General features: G+C 41.0%; 1 protein-coding gene across 2 annotated transcripts in view; it reads left to right on the forward strand.

The window, feature by feature from the left end:
* The window catches only part of EHD4 (EH domain containing 4), a 68,885-nt gene that overhangs the window by 37,397 nt on the left and 10,044 nt on the right, over positions 1–21,444 (forward strand). For both annotated transcript variants that reach the window (XM_005284605.5, XM_065593063.1), the window contains 2 exons: positions 5,096–5,508; positions 16,143–16,307. In XM_005284605.5, the coding sequence (XP_005284662.1) occupies positions 5,096–5,508; positions 16,143–16,307 (578 nt within the window). The remainder of the gene's footprint in view (positions 1–5,095; positions 5,509–16,142; positions 16,308–21,444) is intronic.

Below are 21,444 nucleotides of genomic sequence, written 5' to 3' on the forward strand. Positions count from 1 at the left end.
CAACAGTTCACCGCTTACATTAACATGAAATGAAGGGGGAGGCATAGTTTAAAAAAAAAAAATCTTGGCTGCTTGAAACTGTTGAATCATGAGGTATATGTTGTCGTCAGACACCACCGGTGTGGTGCTCTGTTCAATGTTGATAAGTCGGCTGCGTGCATGTGTGTTCTTCCTGTGTGCTGTCCCAGCTCTGCGCAGATAGCTGGCACAGCAGATCTCCAGCGAACCGCCCAATGACCACAGACTCCGATAAGGTACGAAGGCACCCGGCTAGGTTTATTGCCAAGCAAAACATAGTCTCTAGCTCCCCGGATCAGATGTCTACGGTTCTGCTAGTACATATGTGAAATCTGATCTTCTGTGTGCTTTTAGCCATAATTGTAAAGTAATTACCAAACAAGTGTTTGAAGTAACAGGAGAAACAGGAAAGGCAACAGGAAAAATGCTGAACCTAGCCCACATTTTTAAAAAAATGTCATAGCGAGAATGTTTAATTGTAAATAGTACTATGTCTTATACAGGGCAGCTCTCAAAAAGTTTAATATCTTTAAGGTGATCGTGACCCAGAAGCCCTTCAAGGCTCAGTGGCAGAGAAACTCCTCCCCCCCACAGTAACTGACATCAGGCCTGACACACTCATTGCCCCATTGTTGCCATAATATAGATATAGGGCATCATGGACTGTGGAATCTGGTCTGCCACCATGAAATCTGGTCTTCTGTGTGCTTTTACACTATACTATATAGATTTCACAGGGGAGACTAGCGTTTCTCAAATTGGGAGTCCTGACCCAAAAGGGAGTTGCAGGGGGGGTCGCAAGGTTATTTTATGGGGCTCGCAGTATTGCCACTCTCACTTCTGCACTGCCTTCAGATCTGGGTGGCTGGAGAGCAGCGGCTTTTAGCCAGGTGCCCAGCTCTGAAGGCAGTGCCCTGCCAGCAGCAGTGCAGAAGTAAGAGTGGCAATATCATACCATGTCATCCCTACTTCTGCTCTGCTGCTGGCAACTGCGCTGCCTTCAGAGCTGGGCTCCCGGCCAGTAGCCGCTGCTCTCTAGCTGCCCAGCTCTGAAGGCAGCACCGCCGCCAGCAGCAGTGCAGAAGTAAGGGTAGCAGTATCGCAGCTCTCCCTACAATTATAATAATATATGGAGATATACCTATCTCATAGAACTGGAAGGGACCCTGAAAGGTCATTGAGTCCAGCACCCTGCCTTCACTAGCAGGACCAAGTACTGATTTTTGCCCCAGATCCCTAAGTGGCCCCCTCAAGGATTGAACTCCCAACCCTGGGTTTAGCAGGCCAATGCTCAAACCACTGAGCTATCCCTTGCCCAATAACCTTGCGACTTCCCACAACCCCTTTTTGGGTCAGGACCCCTACAATTACAACACCCTGAAATTTCAGATTAAATAGCTGAAATCATGAAATTTACGATCTTAAAAATCCTATGATCATGAAATTGACCAAAGTGGACCATGAATTTGGTAGGGCCCTAGTTATCACAGTTAGAAAGCCAAATGGAGAAACTGAATGGTCTTTAGTAAGAATCAGAGTACATCGAGGCTCGGTATTAAACCCCTTTGTGTTTACGTTGGTGTTCAGTGCAGTTACAGAAAACATCCAAAGAGTGGCACCATGGCGCATGTTTTTTGCAGACAATGTTGTGCTCATGCAGGAGAATAAAGAGGAAATGGAAGAAGATTTAGAGGGATGGGGATGTGTACTTGAAAGAAATGGCATGAAAATTGGCAGAAAAACAGAGTAGATGGTTTGTAGATTTGATGATACCTTGTAGGAAGACAATGGGTCTGTAAGTCTAAGGGGCCAGCCATTACCAGAGATACAGAAATTCAAGTCCCTAGGTTTGATAGTAGAGGATAATGGCGAACTCAGCGACGAACTTATAAATAGAAAAGGAAAGGCATGGACTAAATGGAGATAAGTGAGGGGAGTGATCTGCAATAGGAGAAGGTCTGTCACTTTAAAAAGTAAGATCTACAAGATGGTGATTAGGCCAGCTCTTTTGTTTGACTGAATGCTGGGCACTAAGGAAGACACCGGAGCAGATCTTGAATAGAGTGGAAATGGCAATGGTAAAATAGATGCTGTAAGTTACAATGTTTAACCATGTTTGGGACAAACGAATTAGGGGAAATGTGAAGGTGGTATCAATTATAGAAAACCTGAGGGAATCCAGGCTTAGATGGTTTGGGCACATGAAAAGAAGACCAGAAGAATATATAAGAAACTGTGTTAAACTTAGAAATGGAAGGTAAGAGAAGCGTTAGAAGACCCAAAACTATGGATGTCACACAAGTATTTGATTAGCTGTGGAGTTTTTGAGGAACTGGTTAAAGACAGACCATAATTGAATTACGGGATGTGTGCTGCACCTGCACATTGTGGCAATGGCTGGAGCAAGTGCTGTTTGTGGGCATACTACAATAATTCACTTAAACCAAGATAGTTAACTTGGCCTCAGTGAAACATCAGAGAAATAAAAAGTGCTAGAAATATTTGGCTGAAATGTTTAACCATGGCTGAGATTTCTACTATGGTTATACCAAAGTCCTATAACTGCTAGAGATGGTCAGAAAATGGGTTTATTTTCCACAGAAAGTGAAAATTATTTTCATTGAAAAACTGAAAGGCGAAATGTTTTTTCACCAAAAACTCAAAGTTGAAGTTTTCTGGGGAAAGAAAACGCTTTCCACCAATGTTCATTTAGTTCAGTACTCAGTTTTCCGTTGAAAAACAGTTTTGATGGAAAATTTTCAGCCAACCCTTTAACAACAGGGATTGGTTCACTTAGTCAACTCTGCAAAACTTAAATTTTATTAAAAATGGCTATTTTAAATTCACTAGTTTGCATCATTATGTTTGGATTGAAATGCATAACTTAATAATGTTTTTCTTCCAAACTAATAAAAATCCAAACCAAGCTGTTACATGTTTCAGATTAGTGTGGGTGATATATAATTCATATTTTTGGGTAGTTTGGTGTTCTGCCTAACCCGGGAGTGGGTCTCCCTCCCCCATTCTAATTTTATCCTTCAGACAGGAAATTCATGTTGCAGATTGAAGTGGTTTGTGTGTTTGTTAGTTTTTTCCTCACTTTTGATTATTATTTCTATAGTTTTTATAAAGAACACTGATAAGTAATCAAATATTTTTGGATTAAATGTTATACCTTGGGGTAACAAGAATTATCTTTTGGATTTGTCTTGTTCATGTTCTTTTTTTTCCATTGGCTTTTGTTCTGCTCCTCCTGAACTGCTCTTAAGAAAAAAAGTAAGAAAAAAAAAAAAGACTGAGTAACCCGGAAAGGGATGGGATTTTGTATTCCTTGCTAAGCAATTCTCTTAATGGGAGGTGTAGCATTTGCTTTTTATTTATTTATTTATTTATTTAACTGTTTAATGAATCTGACCTGAATCTGCTTTGAGCTCAGTAAAGATTTCTTAGCCTAGTCTTGCCATCTTATTTGGCATGAGTGTGCTGGATTTGTAATGGAATTAGACTTGAAGGCAAAAATTGGGAAGATTTTAAGTAATATACTTAGAGCTTCTAGTTTTTGGTTTCATATACTATGTACTTGTCAAATTTAATGATTTAATGGTTTAAATAAAAGACTTAAGGCCAACCTCTGCCCACTGGTGCTACAGCTATGTGCTTTATGGCAGAATTTGGCACTGAAATGTTTTCATGTATATCTTTGAGTTCTTAGACACTGCCTCTAGCCAATTTCCTATTGGAAAGCACAGAAGGGTTGACTGCTCGCAGCAGGCACCTTGGAAGCATGGCCGCTAATAATTCAGTAAACTTATTTTTCTTGTGATTATTTACTGAATTTTTTAACAGCTGGCAAACAGCTTCAACTATGATGTGTATGTGAATTTTCTTGACTAAGCAGGCATTATTTCAGGGAGAAGTAAATGATTTTAGAATGGGTACCCTCTTCCCCATTTATGTTACCTGCTTCATAGAAATAAGAAATTAGTAATATGGAGAACAGGGGACAATAACACAGAGTAAAAGATAAGGACCTTTTGCTTATCTATGCAGAAGGGATATATAATGCATGGATGATGACTGTATTCATAAGTAAATGTAAAAGAAGCATTCAATACTGTGAAATGTCTGAAGGTGTAAAATTAGAGTTTAATGGTGAGCTTCCTACATTGCCAGTGATTAAAGGTGAATGCTCTTGGGTGCTGAATTCTGGATTCTGTTCAGGTTTCCTCACCACTATCCTTGCATTCTGACTGTCCTTTGGAGTAATTTTTCATTTTAGAGGATGGACAGGGGTGGAAAACTGGCTTCTAGTTCACCTGTTCCTCATTCAAGTAAGATGAGTCACTCAGTGCCATTTCACAAACAGATTACGCTTTCTGTAGACTGTGTGTGTCATTCCCAAAGGAGTTCCTGAAGTACTGTTTGTAATATGACAGTGAGTTGGGTTGTTGCGAGGCAGTCAACAAGAGTTGTAAACTGTGCAAGCGGACTTTTAAAATAGTTTTTGCTTTAAACTTCCTTTTGTTCTGTGTCCCAGATAGTCTTAAAGATCATGACTCATTTTTCTTCACTGCAACCCACCCTGTCATTAAAGCCATCATTGGAATGGGTAAAATTCTTCTGACTTGGGCTGCTTAATGGGCTGTGGAGTGTTACAGTGCAGTCCTTCATTCCTAGAGTGTACCCCAGGGGTTCTCAGACTTTTGTACTGGTGACCCCTTTCACATACCAAGCCTGTGAGTGCGACCCCCCCCTTAAATATATAAAAAAAGTGTTTTTAATGTATAACACCATTATAAATGCTGGAGGCAAAGCGGGGCTTGGGGTGGAGGCTGACAGCCCGTGACCCCTCTTCCCCCCCGTAATAATCTTCCGACCCCCAGAGGGGTCCCGACCCCCAGTTTGAGAACCACTGGTGTACCCAGTCTCCTGCCAATCTAAGGACTGAGACACCAGGGTTAGGAATTGAGTTTAGAAGTCACACTGCTACAGCTGGGTTATAAGCCGGTCCTTTAAACAATCCTTAATAAAGAGTTATCAATTTAGTGACAACCAATGGTGTATTCTCTCTCTTCAGGCTATGACTTCTGCCAGGTCCTCCAGTGGTTTGCTGAACGGGTTGACCGCATCATCCTCCTCTTTGATGCCCATAAGCTGGATATTTCTGATGAGTTCTCGGAGGCTATTAAATCATTCCGTGGACAGGATGACAAGATTCGAGTGGTGCTGAACAAGGCTGACCAGGTGGACACCCAGCAGTTGATGAGGGTCTATGGTGCACTCATGTGGTCCCTGGGAAAGGTGATTAACACTCCAGAGGTGTTGCGAGTCTACATTGGTTCTTTTTGGGCCCAGCCTCTACAAAACACAGAGAACCGCAGGCTCTTTGAGGTGGAAGCCCAGGATCTCTTCCAAGACATTCAGAGTCTCCCACAGAAGGCAGCTGTGCGGAAACTCAATGATCTCATCAAGAGGGCAAGACTTGCAAAGGTAAAACAGGAATAGAGCCAACTTTATTTTCAATGACCAATCTCTTCTACATTTGTTTAATTCATTCTTACTCTCTCCTCTCATGTCTTTCCCTCCCCACCCAGAAATAAGGTATTTTCTGGAAAATGGATACGGTTAGCAAAGTTAAAGGAAAAATTATTGTTAAAGTATGTGTTGGAGATGGACAGTAATGTGGTGAGCCAATCAGTGGACCCTTCTAGATGGCCATAGAAGGAAAAGTACTGTGTTTTAGGATGCTACTCTCTCTGCCTTTTGAAGGAGACTTGAAATCTTCTAGGATACCTCCTCTTTCTAGTAAGGAGAACTTCATACTACTAACATAACTGGGGGGGATATGATAGAGCTCTGTAAAATCATGAATAATGTGGAGAAAGTGAATAGGAAGTGTTGTTTACCCCTTCACATAACGCAAGAACTAGGGGTCACCAAATGAAATTAATAGGTAGCAGGTTTAAAACAATCAAAATAAATACTTCTAAACACAATGCACAGTCAACCTGTGGAACTCATTGTCATGGGATGTTGTGAAAGCCAAAACTATAACTGTTCAAAAAAGAATTAGGTTCATGGAGGATAGGTCCATCAATGGCTATTAGTCAAAATGGTGAAGGATACAACTCTGTGCTGCACGAGTGCCTAAACCTCCAATGGCCAGAAGCATCTGGCACTACCCACTGTCACAGACAGGATACTGGTCTAGATGGACCATATGGTCTGATCCAGTAGGGCCATTTGTATGTACTCCCTGGAGCTCATCAACAGCTGCTAGGCAGAGCAGCTGTGACTGAACAAAACAAGATGCCCCCTTCACCAAAATGCCAAGTGTACCATCTTCACAGCACTTGCGGTTCCTGGATCAAAGATCACAGTTCAGACCCAGACACTTACTTCATCTCGCACACATGGCAGCACACAGCATTTGTACTAGATCATGGCCAACCAACATACTGCCCATGGAAAGTAACTTCTCCTTAATCAAAATTTATGTTGATTTTTTTTTTTTTATATACCACACACACCCCACTTTGGCACTTCACATCTATTAAAAGGAGTAATACTGCCATATTGCTACTTAAAAACATTCATTTACTTAACAGAACTGCCCGTATATCACTGTTGTGCAAGCCAACCCAACGGTAAAAGTAATATCCCCTGACTAAACCTTCTGTATTTTCAACCCATCATCTCCCACATACTCAGCTAAAGGTGGGCTTGGCATCATTTCCAGAAGAAATCCTAGTCTCTGACAGACCTGGGAGGAAGTGAGTTCTAAGATTCTAAGAGGTCCATTCAAGGCAAATGCCCTACCAACATTGTCCTCTGTTTTAAACGACAGAAAATAGTATTTGCATGTGCTAATCAGATAACTGCTCCTTGCAGTAGCTACTTGACTTGTGTCCATATGTCTAGGCTTGGCAGTATTTGATTTTTATTTAGATTGCCTATTGAAAGTGTGAACTTAATTTTTTGTTAGGCCTCTAATTATCCTTCAAACTAGCATCTTAATGACACTAGCTTCTGCTGTCCTTTCCTGTCTAGGCCCAACCTGGATAAACTTCAATTGCTGTGTTTTAAATGGTTTCCTCTAAATATTTCCTTTTCTTCCGTAGTAGACTTCCTTTATTGTATAGCATTAAAATTCCAGATAGAATACTAGCAAAAGTACTCCGATATTCTGTTCTTCTGCAAAGCCCTAGGGAATGTTTAATAACTGGCACCTTTCCTTTTCTAAATCTCAGCAGGCAAATGATTTGAAAATGTTTTTTGCTGAAAAATCGGAAGGAAGAAAAATCAAATAACTTTGAAGCTATTGTAGAAGAAATTTGCTACTTATTAAAGATTTCTGAGACATACAAATGCAGATGATAGTATTTTGGGGCTTGTCTGCATGGGTAAATTATACCTGTGTTGGCTAAGGTGCGAGTTTGAACCTATAATATAGTTATACTGGTCTAACATCCTGTGTGAACATTCTTATTACAGTATCTGAGGGCCTTTTATCAGTTTGTCGCTTGGGAAACTAAACCAAAGCAAAAGCCACTCTTACACTGGAATAAGAATGTCTATGGGTACATCTACACTACAGGGGGGAGTCGATTTAAGATACGCAAATTCAGCTACGTGAATAGCGTAGCTGAATTCGACGTATCACAGCCGACTTACCCCGTTGTGAGGACGGCGGCAAAATCGACTTCTGCGGCTTTTTGTCGGCGGCGCTTACTACCACCTCCGCTGGTGGAGTTAGAGCGCCGATTCGGGGATCGATTGTCGCGTCCCAACGGGACGCGATAAATCGATCCCCGAGAGGTCGATTTCTACCCGCCGATTCAGACCTAGCCTATGTGGGGGGGTTATGCCAGTTTAACTGTATGGTTTAGTTGACTATACAGTAAAACTTTCCTGTGTAGGCAAGCCCTTAGTGAAATGAGTTAGTGATGTGGAAAATTGGGGACTAGGACTACTGATGTTGCCTGGAATATTTTGAAAAAAATATCTTTAGAAACAATTGTCAATCATTATTTAAAATTCCATTTTGATATCCTGTTTCTATTAATATTTGTTTCTTAAAAGTTAATCTGTCCTTCCTGCAGTTCTCATCTGATTTAATTAATCTTATTGGCATACTAATCCCTTTCAAAGTAATTGATTGTGATGACTGAGAAGCATCAAGAGCAGATGACGCTTAATCAATAGAAATCCTGTTTAAATACAAAATAAAAATGGATGAAATTGAATTTTTTTAAGTGAAATTAATGTTCATTGAATGTACTAAATTGACAGCCATGGAAAGGGAAGTCAGCTGCTTATCCAAGCAACAGCAGTGTAATATGTCTCAGTCCTAGCTGATCTTAAAATAGCTGTAATTCAGAAACACATTTTTTATGCAGAGCTGCACACTCTTCTTTGAACAAAATCATTGTGAAGTATTTTATCTTGGTCCATTTCTTTAAACACTCGCAACACCTTCCCAGTCTGTCCTGAAACTCATAACATATCCAAAAATAAAACAAGTGAATTCCCATCTCACTGTCAAGTTCTTATCATTCCTTTCTTATCTTATCATTCCTTTCTAGTGTCACTTCAAAGCCACAAGGGTGTTAGGTATTAGTTATAAAATATTTTGAAGATGGAAAACATTCTTATAAAACATGTGTGATATTTACGGAATTGTAATCAGTTGGAATAAAAGTGCAGGATTGTAGTAATTGTGCCTTTCAAACTTGCAGTTCCATATTTTTCCTAGATGCTTTATACATATATAAATCTATTAAATCCTGTAGGGCTGTTATTAATTGATATTGTGTTAGAAGTGTGCACTACCCATACATCTCCCTTCCTGTAGATCTAGAATTTGTATACCAAAAGTTGTCATTTTAATTTTTTCTCCATTCCTCCATCTGTGCAAAAATTTAAACACAAACATGTGTGAAAACAAAAATGTATAGTGTTTTTTGTTTGATTGTTTTTATATGTAGGAGCAACATTGATCTGTATATGGTCTGTCAGTGATTAGGGGACTGCAGTAGCTGACTGCAGTAGCTGTCCACAGACCTTGACTGTAATGATCCTTCCATTAGATCTTGAAGGAATAGTGAATTAATCACATTTAAGATGACCAAAATTTAGCCAAAGGAGCAAAAATATTTCAAATACAACCCCAGCAGTATTCCTCCAATTCTTCATTATTATTCTCCCTCCCCTGGTAATCATGTAACTGATTCTTACAGTTGTCATTTATCATGTACTTGGAGACATATCCTATTTCAGCATTAGTATTCCTTGTATCAGTGTCTTTCTCAATAATAGCACACTAGTTTAAATAACTGAAATATACACATTGTGAACATTCATACACTAACTCTTTTCTTCCTCATTGCTATAAGAAATAGGTTTCACCTATCTGAGAATGTAACAATCATGGTGTTCTCTGCAATGATGCATTTAAAGGATAACAGGAATTTTATAAACAATGTTCAGTTTGTCAGACTTCTAAAACTAAAAGGTCATGTTTAGTCTTTTCTGCTAATTCAGTCAGGTATCTAATTCTCATTTGGAATCCATATAATGTGAATGTTCTGGGCCTACATCCCAAGTGTATAACACTGGTCTACAATTTTTGAGAAGTCGTCTGCTTCAGAGATAAACTATGCTATTTATTATGTATTTTGATGTGCTGAATTCAAATATGACAATTAAAACAACTGATTGGCTACTGTTTCTAAGATATTTAAGTTTTTACATTTTATGTCTATGTATATTGTGTAGATAGTAGAGTTTTAATCATAAATTGTAAACCTAGGTCTTTTCATGTGTTTATGGTTGCTTTACATGATAATATTTCACCTGTCCTGTTTATGTAACACTTTAAAAATCAGCAAAAGGGTTATATAAATAAAATTTATTATGAAACAAAAGGCAAAACACTATTATGTACATAGTTTAGTCCTATTCAGTGTCTACTCGGCGCTTCTTGGCTTGTCTCTTGTATTCATTAAATGGAGCATCTCTTGTCACTGTGCAGCAATAGTCTGCAAGTATTGATGGGCTCCATTTGCCCTGATAGCGTTTCTCCATTGTTGCAATGTCCTGATGAAATCGCTCGCCGTGCTCGTCGCTCACTGCTCCGCAGTTCGGTGGAAAAAAATCTAGATGAGAGTGCAAAAAATGTAGCTTTAGTGACATGTTGCAACCAAGGCTTTTGTATGCCTTGAGGAGGTTTTCCACCAACAACCTGTAGTTGTCTGCCTTGTTGTTTCTGAGAAAATTTATTGCCACTAACTGGAAGGCTTTCCATGCCATCTTTTCCTTGCCACGCAGTGCATGGTCAAATGCATCCTCTCGAAGAAGTTCACGAATCTGAGGACCAACAAAGACACCTTCCTTTATCTTAGCTTCACTTAACCTTGGAAATTTTCCACGGAGGTACTTGAAAGCTGCTTGTGTTTTGTCAATGGCCTTGACAAAGTTCTTCATCAGACCCAGCTTGATGTGTAAGGGTGGTAACAACATCTTCCTTGATTCAACAAGTGGTGGATGCTGAACACTTTTCCTCCGAGGCTCCAATGACTGTCGGAGTGGCCAATCTTTCTTGATGTAGTGGGAATCTCTTGCACGACTATCCCATTTGCAGAGAAAACAGCAGTACTTTGTGAATCCAGTCTGCAGATCAAGCAAGAGAGCAACAACCTTCAAATCGCCACAAAGCTGCCACTGATGTTGGTCATAGTTTATGCACCTCAAAAGTTGTTTCATGTTGTCGTAGGTTTCCTTCATATGGACTGCATGACCAACTGGAATTGATGGCAAAACATTGCCATTATGCAGTAAAACAGCTTTAAGACTCGTCTTCGATGAATCAATGAACAGTCTCCACTCATCTGGATTGTGAACGATGTTGAGGGCTGCCATCACACCATGGATGTTGTTGCAGGCTACAAGATCACCTTCCATGAAGAAGAATGGGACAAGATCCTTTTGACGGTCACGGAACATGGAAACCCTAACATCACTTGCCAGGAGATTCCACTGCTGTAGTCTGGAGCCCAACAGCTCTGCCTTAGTCTTGGGTAGTTCCAAATCCCTGACAAGGTCATTCAGTTCACCTTGTGTTATGAGGTGTGGTTCAGAGGAGGAGGATGGGAGAAAATGTGGGTCCTGTGACATTGATGGTTTAGGACCAGAAGTTTCATCCTCTTCCTCTTCCTCGTCTGACTCAAGTGAGAATGATTCTGATGCATCAGGAACTGACAGTCCTTCTCCGTGGGGTACTGGGCGTATAGCTGATGGAATGTTTGGATAATGCACAGTCCACTTTTTCTTCTTTGACACACCTTTCCCAACTGGAGGCACCATGCAGAAGTAACAATTGCTGGTATGATCTGTTGGCTCTCTCCAAATCATTGACACTGCAAAAGGCATAGATTTCCTGTTCAACCCCTGGCAAAGATTTGTTGCATAAGTGTTGCAGCATATGTGTGGGGCCCACCTCTTGTCCTGATCTCCAATTTTGCAGCCAAAATAAAGGTGATAGGCTTTCTTAACCCATAGTGGTTATACTGCACTTTTGTGATGCAAAAGTCCTTCACCACAAACATAGCAGAAGTTATCTGCACTGTTCACACAAGTACGAGGCATCTCTGCTCACTTTGGCTAAACGGAAATGTGTCCCTTTGCAAAATCAAACACTGACAAATAAGAGAGCATGACCCTGTATGATTTCTAGAGCTGATATTGGGCAATTTGTTCAGCAGAGTGATGTAAGCTTCGTTATGATTGCATCATCCATGACTTCTAGGAATAACATGATGCAATTCATATCATGTATGACGCAATACCAGCTTCAGATTGAATCATTCATTGTTTTGCCTAAAACACAAGTACTGTCCAAACCCAGTCATAGATTTATTCATAGATCCAGTCAAAGATGTATTTTAGTCATTTCTGGTTTAAATTGAGATCCCTTCCCTTTATAACTCACTTATCCTCCGCCATTCCCAAGTCAAGGGTCGTATATACTGACCCAATAGCATATCTTGAAAACTAGAGCCAATCAACAATTTTAAGCATCATTTTTGTTCTCAGTGACCCAGAATTAGTAAAGATTGACTACATTTATTTCAGAAGCATTTTGGCTGTAGAGCAGTGTAATTGATCTGCTAGTTGCAAGGTTTTTGGAGTATTTTTTAAACAAGAAAACTAACCATTTCAGAACTCTTGATTCTTAGCCATGTCTCATTTGATTCCAGTGTATCTTCTTGGACACTTTCCAGTGCATCTAGGTTCTTCACTTTTGAACCTTGTCATCCTCAACACACACACCCCAGTTTCCTCTACAGATGATGCCACCTGTGTCTCATCTGTTTTGGTGTGAAGGGATTCCATGCAATCCTCTAGGGCTAGGCTATGGGTGAAGTGACTTTTTCTCGATGATTGCAAGGTTACATTTGTTATAAAACAAGAGGGGATATTCCATGCATGAGTGTTTGGTTTTCAGTTTGCTTTTAGGTGCATTTCTATAATGTCTTTGTCATATGGACCAAAAATCAACCTTTTAAAAAAAATTAATTAGTACACACACACACACACACACGTAAATCTTGCAACTAAAGCAGCTATACCAAAAGTGGCCTATCGAGAACTCTTAGAACTCAGGAATATCAAGTCGTCTTGTTTCTGTTTTTAGTTGGAGGGCCAAAGAATTAGAGTGGGAGCTTTCTCAGCTCTCAGTCAAAGGGGCAGTGCTGTCTGAATCTTAGCATAAAGTGCTTTTCCCCAAGTGTCTACATGAAGTTTGAATTAAATCGATATTAACTAACACACAAGTATTATACAGTCTGATTAAAAACCCTTCTCAATTGTTCAAGGTTTCTGTTTCTTGGCAGTTGAAGTCATACCATCTCTAGGTCTTCAGCTGACAATAGAACCCTCAAGCAAACAGTGGGGGCGGGGAGAGTGGGAGAATCCTTTCAAGTCTCCTCTAGAAGCCAGAAAGGGTACAAACATATTTCTTTCCTTCACAGGTTACTTTTGTATAGAATGCTGTAAAGCATGTTCTGTAGTATCTATGTAGGTATTTGTACTGTGCTTATCACCATGGTGTTTGCATGCCTATGTTCTCTCCACTGCTACTCTCTGCTGCTTTTCACTCCCCGTTCCCCTCACCTCCCTTGGTGTTAACTTTTTGAAATCTATCAAAACGTTAGAAATTCTTTTGAAATAATTATTTAAGTTTTGGTGAAAAATCATTTTGGATTTTTTCTTTGTATAATTGCTTGTATGTGTGTTTATTGCATCTATGCATATATTAAAAAAAACACACACACATTTTTACAAGGTAAGGCCTCAATCCTGAAAAGATTTTGTCACATGCTTAACTTACACACTGCAAGCGGTTTTATTGACTTCAGTGGTCATGTAGGATCAGAGGCCAAGTGAGCTATGTAAGCAGCCACACATTTTAGGATTCATACTAAAGAAATATCTTTCCTTATGCTGGAATAATTCTGCTTTCCCCCCTCATGCTTCATAAGGCAATCAAGGTATAATGTTGTTACAGTATGAGGCATGCTCTGTCATCTTTTTGTGGTTGCCTAAATATAGAAGCCATGCACTCCCTCTTCTGTAGTGACGCACATTCCTATTGAGTCACTTACTCCACTTAGATCATCCTATCACTTGACATTGCTTAGATTGCTCTCTCTCTTCCCAAAATAATTTATTTGGCAAGGCAGATGGAGTTGTTTCAATTAAACTTAAAAGTGGGGCTCTGTGTAGGCACAGGTGACACCCACACATAGCTTTATTGCAGGATCATGGCCTAATTCTTCTGTGCTGCTTTCACTCTCATTGTTGGCACTGACAGAATGTCATGCTGTGCGTCTCAATAGCAGCATTCAATTTTTCAAGCATTTTTGGGTGACAATTTAAAGAACACCTGCTTATTTTACAAAAACCCATCAGAAGGCTTGGGGGAAGGCAGCGAATGCTGGTTAACTCATATTTCCGCAAACCCAAAGTAGGAGCTGCATGAAATGCGCCTACATCTCAAGGGCCTCTTCAGATCCTTTAAATCAGCTTCTGTACCCAATGACTGGAAGATAGCTAATGTAACTCCAGTATTTAAAAAGGGCTCTAGAGGTGATCCCTTTAATTACAGACCGATAAGTCTAACGTCAGTTTCAGCAAATTAGTTGAAACAATTGTAAAGAATAAAATTGTCAGACACATAGAAGAACATAAATTGTTGGGCAAAAGTCAACATGGTTTCTGTAAAGGGAAATCATGTCTTACTAATCTATTCGATTTCTTTGAAGGGGTCAGCAAACACGTGGACAAGGGGGATCCAGTGGACATAGTGTACTTAGATTTCCAGAAAGCGTTTGACAAGGTTCCTTACCAAAGTTGTCATGGGATAAGAGAGAAGATCCTTTCATGGATTGAAAACTGGTTAAAAGACAGAGAATAAAGGGTAGGAATAAATGGTAAATTTTCAGAATGGAGAGGGGTAACTAGTGGCGTTCCCCAAGGGTCAGTCCTAGGACCAATCCTATTCAACTTACTCATAAATGATCTGGAGCAGGGGTAGGCAACCTATGGCATGCGTGCCAAAGGCAGCACGCGAGCTGGTTTTCAGTGGCACTTGCACTGCCTGGGTCCTGGCCACCGGTCCGGGGGGCTCTGCATTTTAATTGAATTTTAAATGAAGCTTCTTAAACATTTTAAAAACCTTATTTACTTTACATACAACAAGAGTTTAGTTATATATTATAGACTTATAGAAACGTTAAAATGTATTACTGGCACGCAAAACCTTAAATTAGACTGAATAAATGAAGACTCGGCACACCGCTTCTGAAAGGTTGCTGACCCCTGATCTGGAGAAAGGGGTAAAAAGTGAGGTGGCAAAATTTGCAGATGATACTAAACTGCTCAAGATCATTAAGACCAAAGCAGACTGTGAAGAACTTCAAAAAGATCTCCCAAAACTAAGTGATTGGGCAACAAAATGGCAAATGAAATTTAATGTGGATAAATGTAAAGTAATGCACATTGGGAAAAATAACCCCAGCTATACATACAATATGATGGTGGCTAAGTTAGCTACAACTAATCAGGAAAAAGACCTCGTGGAGTCATCGTGGATAGTTCTCTGAAGACATCCACGCAGTGTGCAGCGGCAGTCAAAAAAGCAAACAGGATGTTAGGAATCATTAAAAAGGGGATAGAGAATAAGACGGAGAATATTTTATTGCCCTTATATAAATTCATGGTACGCCCACATCTTGAATGCTGCGTACAGATGTGGTCTCCTCATCTCAAAAAAGATATACTGGTATTAGGAAAGGTTCCGAGAAGGGCAACAAAAATGAATCGGGGTTTGAAAAAGGTCCCATATGAGGAGAGATTAAAGAGGCTAGGACTTTTCAGCTTGGGAAAAGAGGAGACTAAGGGGGATATGATAGAGGTATATAAAATCATGAGTGATGTGGAGAAAGTGAATAAGGAAAAGTTATTTACTTGTTCCCATAATATAAGAACTAGGGGCACCAAATGAAATTAACGGATAGCAGGTTCAAAACAAATAAAAGGCTGTGCACTTCTTCACATAGTGCACAGCCAACTTGTGGAACTCCTTGCCTGAGGAGGCTGTGAAGGCTAGGAATATAACAGGGTTTAAAAGAGAACTGGATAAATACATGGAGGTTAATTCCATTAATGGCTATTAGCCAGGATGGGTAAGGAACGGTGTCCCTAGCCTCTGTTTGTCAGAGGGTGGGGATGGACGGCAGGAGAGAGATCACTTGATTATTACCTATTAGGTTCACTCCCTCTGGGGCACCTGGCATTGGCCACTGTCAGTAGACAGGATCCTGGGCTGGATGGACCTTTGGTCTGACACAGTACGGCCATTCTTATGTTCTTATGTTATGTTCTTATCAGCAGTTTGTCTATTTTAATGTATTTCTCAATAAATCATAGTCGATGTACGTTGTCCCTAAGATGTGTTAATACCCAACTCATCTTTCACATTTCCTTTTATAGCCAGGAGGAGGAATACTGGCATGGATTTTTGATTCTACATAATAATGCCAACCCTTATCCATTTCTTCTAGGTTCATGCTTATATTATCAGCCATCTAAAGAAGGAAATGCCAGCTGTATTTGGAAAAGAGAACAAGAAGAGGGAGCTGATCAGCAAATTACCTGAAATCTATATCCAACTGCAACGAGAGCACCATATCTCGCCTGGGGATTTCCCAGAGGTCAAGAAAATGCAGGTACATTAACTCAAACCAAAGTGCAGTTGTGCCCTGACTATTAACCAGTGACTTCTGACAAGCCTGGCAAATGTAGGAACACGAAAGTGTCTCCATAATGCTCTCAACAGTGTGGGTTCTGCAGGCAGTGGCAAGAAGTGTCAGAAGTTGATCATGATTGAAAACTGACTGTTGTGTCTCACACTAGATTAGCATGAGTTAGGATCACAGTAATGAAATCAATGGATTAATTCCTCAGAAAAAAGTATCCTAAACTCATAATAACATGACATATATAAATCAAACCAGTATTTCATCTAGTTCAGTATCTTGTCCCTGTAGACAATTATGGAACAAACTAGTGGTTGGTTTGTTCCCTGAAATTACAGGTTTAGATCCATTATTTTAAAAAATCCTACTAAATGTAACTGTGGATGTTCATTTCCATATACATGTCAGATAATTTTTTTTAATCCTACTATGCTGTTGGTCTCAATGGTTTCTTATGCAATGAGTTCTACAAGTTAATTATGCATTGCATAAAAAACAAATTTAAAAAAACCCCTTCTATCACTTTTAAACTTACTGCCTTTCAGTTTTATAGACTGTCCCCTTTCTCTTATGTTATGTTAACATGTAAATATGAGTGCCTAATTTACCTTCTTTGTACCATTCAGTATTTTGTATAACTCTTGTGTCTCTCCTTGTCTCCTATCTCATCTAAACAGTCCCATTCATTTCAGTCCCTATTCATATCTTTTCATGTCCTCTAATCATTTTCACCATGTATCTCTGAGATCTCTTCAATTTCTGCTATATCTGTGTTTAAGATAGGGTGACCAGAAGAGAGCATGGTATTCCAAATGAAGGTGGACCATTGATGTATGTAATGGCAGCATAATATTTTCAGAATGGTTTTCTATCCTATCCTTTATACACCCTAACAGCTTTGTTTGCTTTTTTTGACAACTACTATGTACTGAGCAGAGATTTTTATTGAGCTGTCCACAATGATGTTCAGGTCTCTTTCCTGAGTGGTTGCAGTTAATTTAGAAACCAGCAAGTTGTATGAGCAGTAAAAAAAGAAAAACTCAAGACATAGTTGAGGAGTTGAACGCTATAGGAATAATTAATCAGGAGGGAGGGGTGACTGCTTGAAAAGGTAGACTTTAAGGAAGGATTTATATAAAGAAAAGCAGAAGAGTACAATCTCCTTTTTGTTAGGCAGTCATTGCTGGTGGAGCTTGGAAACAGGTAAATAAAGTAGATCACTTGAGACAGGTTTGTTACTAAAACGAACTATGGACAGTTTGGGGATCTCCAGGGTCTTTCGCAAAGCCAGCTTGCCACAAGAAATGCGTTTCCTAGGGAGGTGGTGGAGTCTCCTTCCTTGGAGGTTTTTAAGGCCCGGCTTGACAAAGCCCTGGCTGGGATGATTTAGTTGGGAATTGGTCATGCTTTGAGCAGGGGGTTGGACTAGATGACCTCTTGAGGTTCCTTCCAACCCTGATATTCTATGATTCTATGATTCTATGAACTCTTCAGTGGGGCTTAGTATTTGAAAAATGACTGGTGTATTTTCCTAAGTCTCAGCAGCAGATGGCAGCAAAGTTGTGACAAGCGATTTCTCACACACGTTCATGCTAAGGAAAGAACAGCAATTTATCAGTGTTTAACAGGTGACTGAGGCTGCCAGGGGGGGAAGGGGAAAGTTATAATGGAAAACTACTGTTCGTAGGTTGAAATCTAGATTCCTAGATTGAAATCTTGGCCCTACTGAAGTAAATGGGAGTTTTGCCATTGCCTTGAATAGGATCAGGATTTCACCCCTATTCCTCCCAAGCGCATGACATGATGTACCTCCCTCAGCAAGTGTCCCCAAGACACTTCAAATGTTATGTCAGTTATCGAGATCTAGCCACAGCAAGATGAGTGCCATTTTAAAATCCAACTTTTCTTATTTTAACAGGTCAGCCTTCTTTCTGGTACCAGATATGTTTAAATGAGTTCCAATAGAACTGGTATACTTCTCATACTAAGAGACTGTAAAGACATGGACCTAAATCTAAACTGTTAATCACTATTTTTAAATTAACAATAATAGATAACAAATCTAACTGTTTGCATGAATATTTATGAGAAACTACATGAATAGCACCAGCTGATACCATGACAAACAGGAGGCACAGATTTCTGACCTCATTACTTCAGCAACTAGAAAGAAATAAAATTATTAAGGGCTACAGCTGGTTATAGTACCTTGGATCTGAACTTTCAGTACCATGACTTAGGCTACTTACAGCTTTTTAGAAGGTTCTGATTATAGTGCATAGAACAGGGGTGGACAAACTATGGCCTGCAGGCCGGATCTGGCCCCTCAGGGCTTTGGATCCGGCCCACGGGATTGCCACCACGTGGCGCCGTAGGCCCCGCTCCGGGAAGCAGCGAGCACCACATCCCAGCAGCCCCTGGGGTGGGGGAAGGGCTCCGCACGCTGCTTTTGCCTGTGGGTACCTCCCCCGAAGCTCCCATTGGCCGGGAATGGGAAACCGCAGCCAATGGGAGCTTCAGGGGAAGTACCCACAGGCCAGGGCAGCGCGTTCAGCTGCAGGGACATGGTGCTGGCCGCTTCCCGGAGCAGAGTGGGCGGGGACAGGGAAGGCAGGCAGGGAGCCTGACCTGGGCCCGGTGCACGCCACTGCCACTCTGGAGCCACTCCAGGTAAGCGACGCTGGGCTGCAGCCCGCACCCCAAATCCCTCCTGCACCCCACACCCCAAACCTTTGCCCTAAGCCCCCTAACTCCCTGTCTTGAGCCCACTGTCGCACTCCTGCTGCACCCCAACCCACTGCACTGAGCCCTCTGCTGCACCTTGAACCCCTCCTGCACCTGAACCTCCTTCCCTGAGCCCCCTCGTACACCCTGCACCCCGCCTCTGCCCCAACCCCTTGCCCTCAGCCCCTTCCTGCACACCGCACTCCCTCCCGTACTCCAACCCCCCTGCCCCAGCCCTACATTCATGGCCCTGCATGCAATTTCCCCACCCAGATGTGGCCCTCAGGCCAAAAAGTTTGCCCACCCCTGGCATAGAACATATGCACATCCAGGAGTGGGGTATCTATGCTGCCATTACTCAAAGTACTAACACGTTTTATGTAGGATTTCTCTTATTCATGTATTGTGTTTGTTAGCAAAATTTGATTACTAAGTTGACATTTTAAATTCAGCTTTACAGTGCAAGAAACTCCGCTCCTAAATGCTATCACTTGTTGGATATGCTTATTGTGACAGAACAAATGCAATCATAATGTGAGAATGCATGGTACTGCCTTGTTGTGTTAGCGACAATTATCCTTGCATAAAATCTTGACCACTTTCTTTGTTCTGATGAACAAGACCAAGTCTACTGGTTGAAATAGCTGTAGAAATAAAAATATAATTTAACCATTTCTGGAGTTAAATATAACCTTTATTATATATAGGTTAGACAGTTGGGATCATAAAAGTTGCCCATGTGTATTTCCTTATATTTCTCTGCTGAGTCTTCCTATCTTGCCCTGCTAAAAACCAGAGGTTGGCAAACTAGCTGTCACCTTCACTACCAGTAATACCCATGGGCTATTCCTTTTAGGGAACTGAGACTTTGACGTGACACTTGTCACTAAATCATAGACTCACAGAATATCAGGGTTGGTAGGGACATCAGGAGGTCATCTAGTCCAACCCCCTGCTCAAAGCAGGACCTAATCCCAACTAAATCATCCCAGCCAGGGCTTTGTCCAGCCTGACCTTAAAAACCTCCTAAGGAAGGAGATTTCACCACCTCCCTAGGTAACCCATTCCAGTGCTTCACCACCCTCTTAGTGAAAAAGTTTTTCCTAATATCCAACCTAAACCTCCCCTACTGCAACTTGAGACCATTACTACTTGTTCTGTCATCTGCTACCACTGAGAACAGTCTAGATCTATCCTCTTTGGAACCCTCTTTCAGGTAGTTGAAAGCAGCTATCAAATCCCCCCTCATTCTTCTCTTCTGCAGATTAAATAATCCCAGTTCCCTCAGCCTCTCTTCATAAATCATGTGCTCCAGCCCCCTAATCATTTTTGTTGCCCTCTGCTGGATTCTTTCCAATTTTTCCACATCCTTCTTGTAGTGTGGGGCCCAAAACTGGACAAAGTACTCCAGATGAGGCCTCACCAATGCCGAATAGAGGGGAATGATCATGTCCCTCGATCTGCTGACAATGCTCCTACTTATACAGCCCAGAATGCCGTTAGCCTTCTTGGCAACAAGGGCACACTGTTGACTCATATCCAGATTCTTGTCCACCGTAACTCCTAGGTCCTTTTCTGCAGAAATGCTGCCTAGTCACTCAGTCCCTAGTCTGTAGCAGTGCATGGGATTCTTCCTTCCTAAGTGCAGGAGTCTGTGCTTGTCTTTGTTGAACCTCATCAGATTTCTTTTAGCCCAATCCTCTAATTTGTCTAGGTCCCTCTGTATCCTATCCCTACCCTCCAGCATATCTACCACTCCTCTCAGTTTAGTGTCATCTGCAGACTTGCTGAGGGTGCAGTCCACGCCATCCTCCAGATCATTAATGAAGATATTGAACAAAACCGGCCCCAGGACCAACCCTTGGGACACTCTGCTTGATACCGGCTGCCAACTAGACATGGAGCCATTGATCGCTACCCGTTGAGCCCAACAATCTAGCTAGCTTTCTATCCACCTTATAGTCCATTCATCCAGCTGCTTTAGCTTGCTGGCAAGAATATTGTGGAAGACTTTCTGTATCAAAAGCTTTTCTAAAGTCAAGGAATAACACGTCCACTGCTTTCCTCTCATCCACAGAGCCAGTTATCTCATCAGTGAGGACAAGCTGTTCCTGGCTGGCCTTGTTGCCACATGCCCTCAGGAATCTTTGCTCTTTGCCATTTTCATTTTCACTTGGGTATTTGTGCGAAGCATTTGAAATGACAGCCAATTAGATAGCAACGTTTCATAGCAGCCTGAAATATTTTAATAGCTTTATCTCCGCCGTAAAAGTACATCAACAAGGGCCTGATCTTCACACCTTACATGGGCAGAAAGAACAGGAGTACTTGTGGCACCTTAGAGACTAACAAATTTATTAGAGCATAAGCTTTCGTGGACTAC

Source organism: Chrysemys picta, chromosome 4 (genome assembly GCF_011386835.1).
Source record: "Chrysemys picta bellii isolate R12L10 chromosome 4, ASM1138683v2, whole genome shotgun sequence".
Lineage (NCBI taxonomy): Eukaryota > Metazoa > Chordata > Testudines > Emydidae > Chrysemys > Chrysemys picta.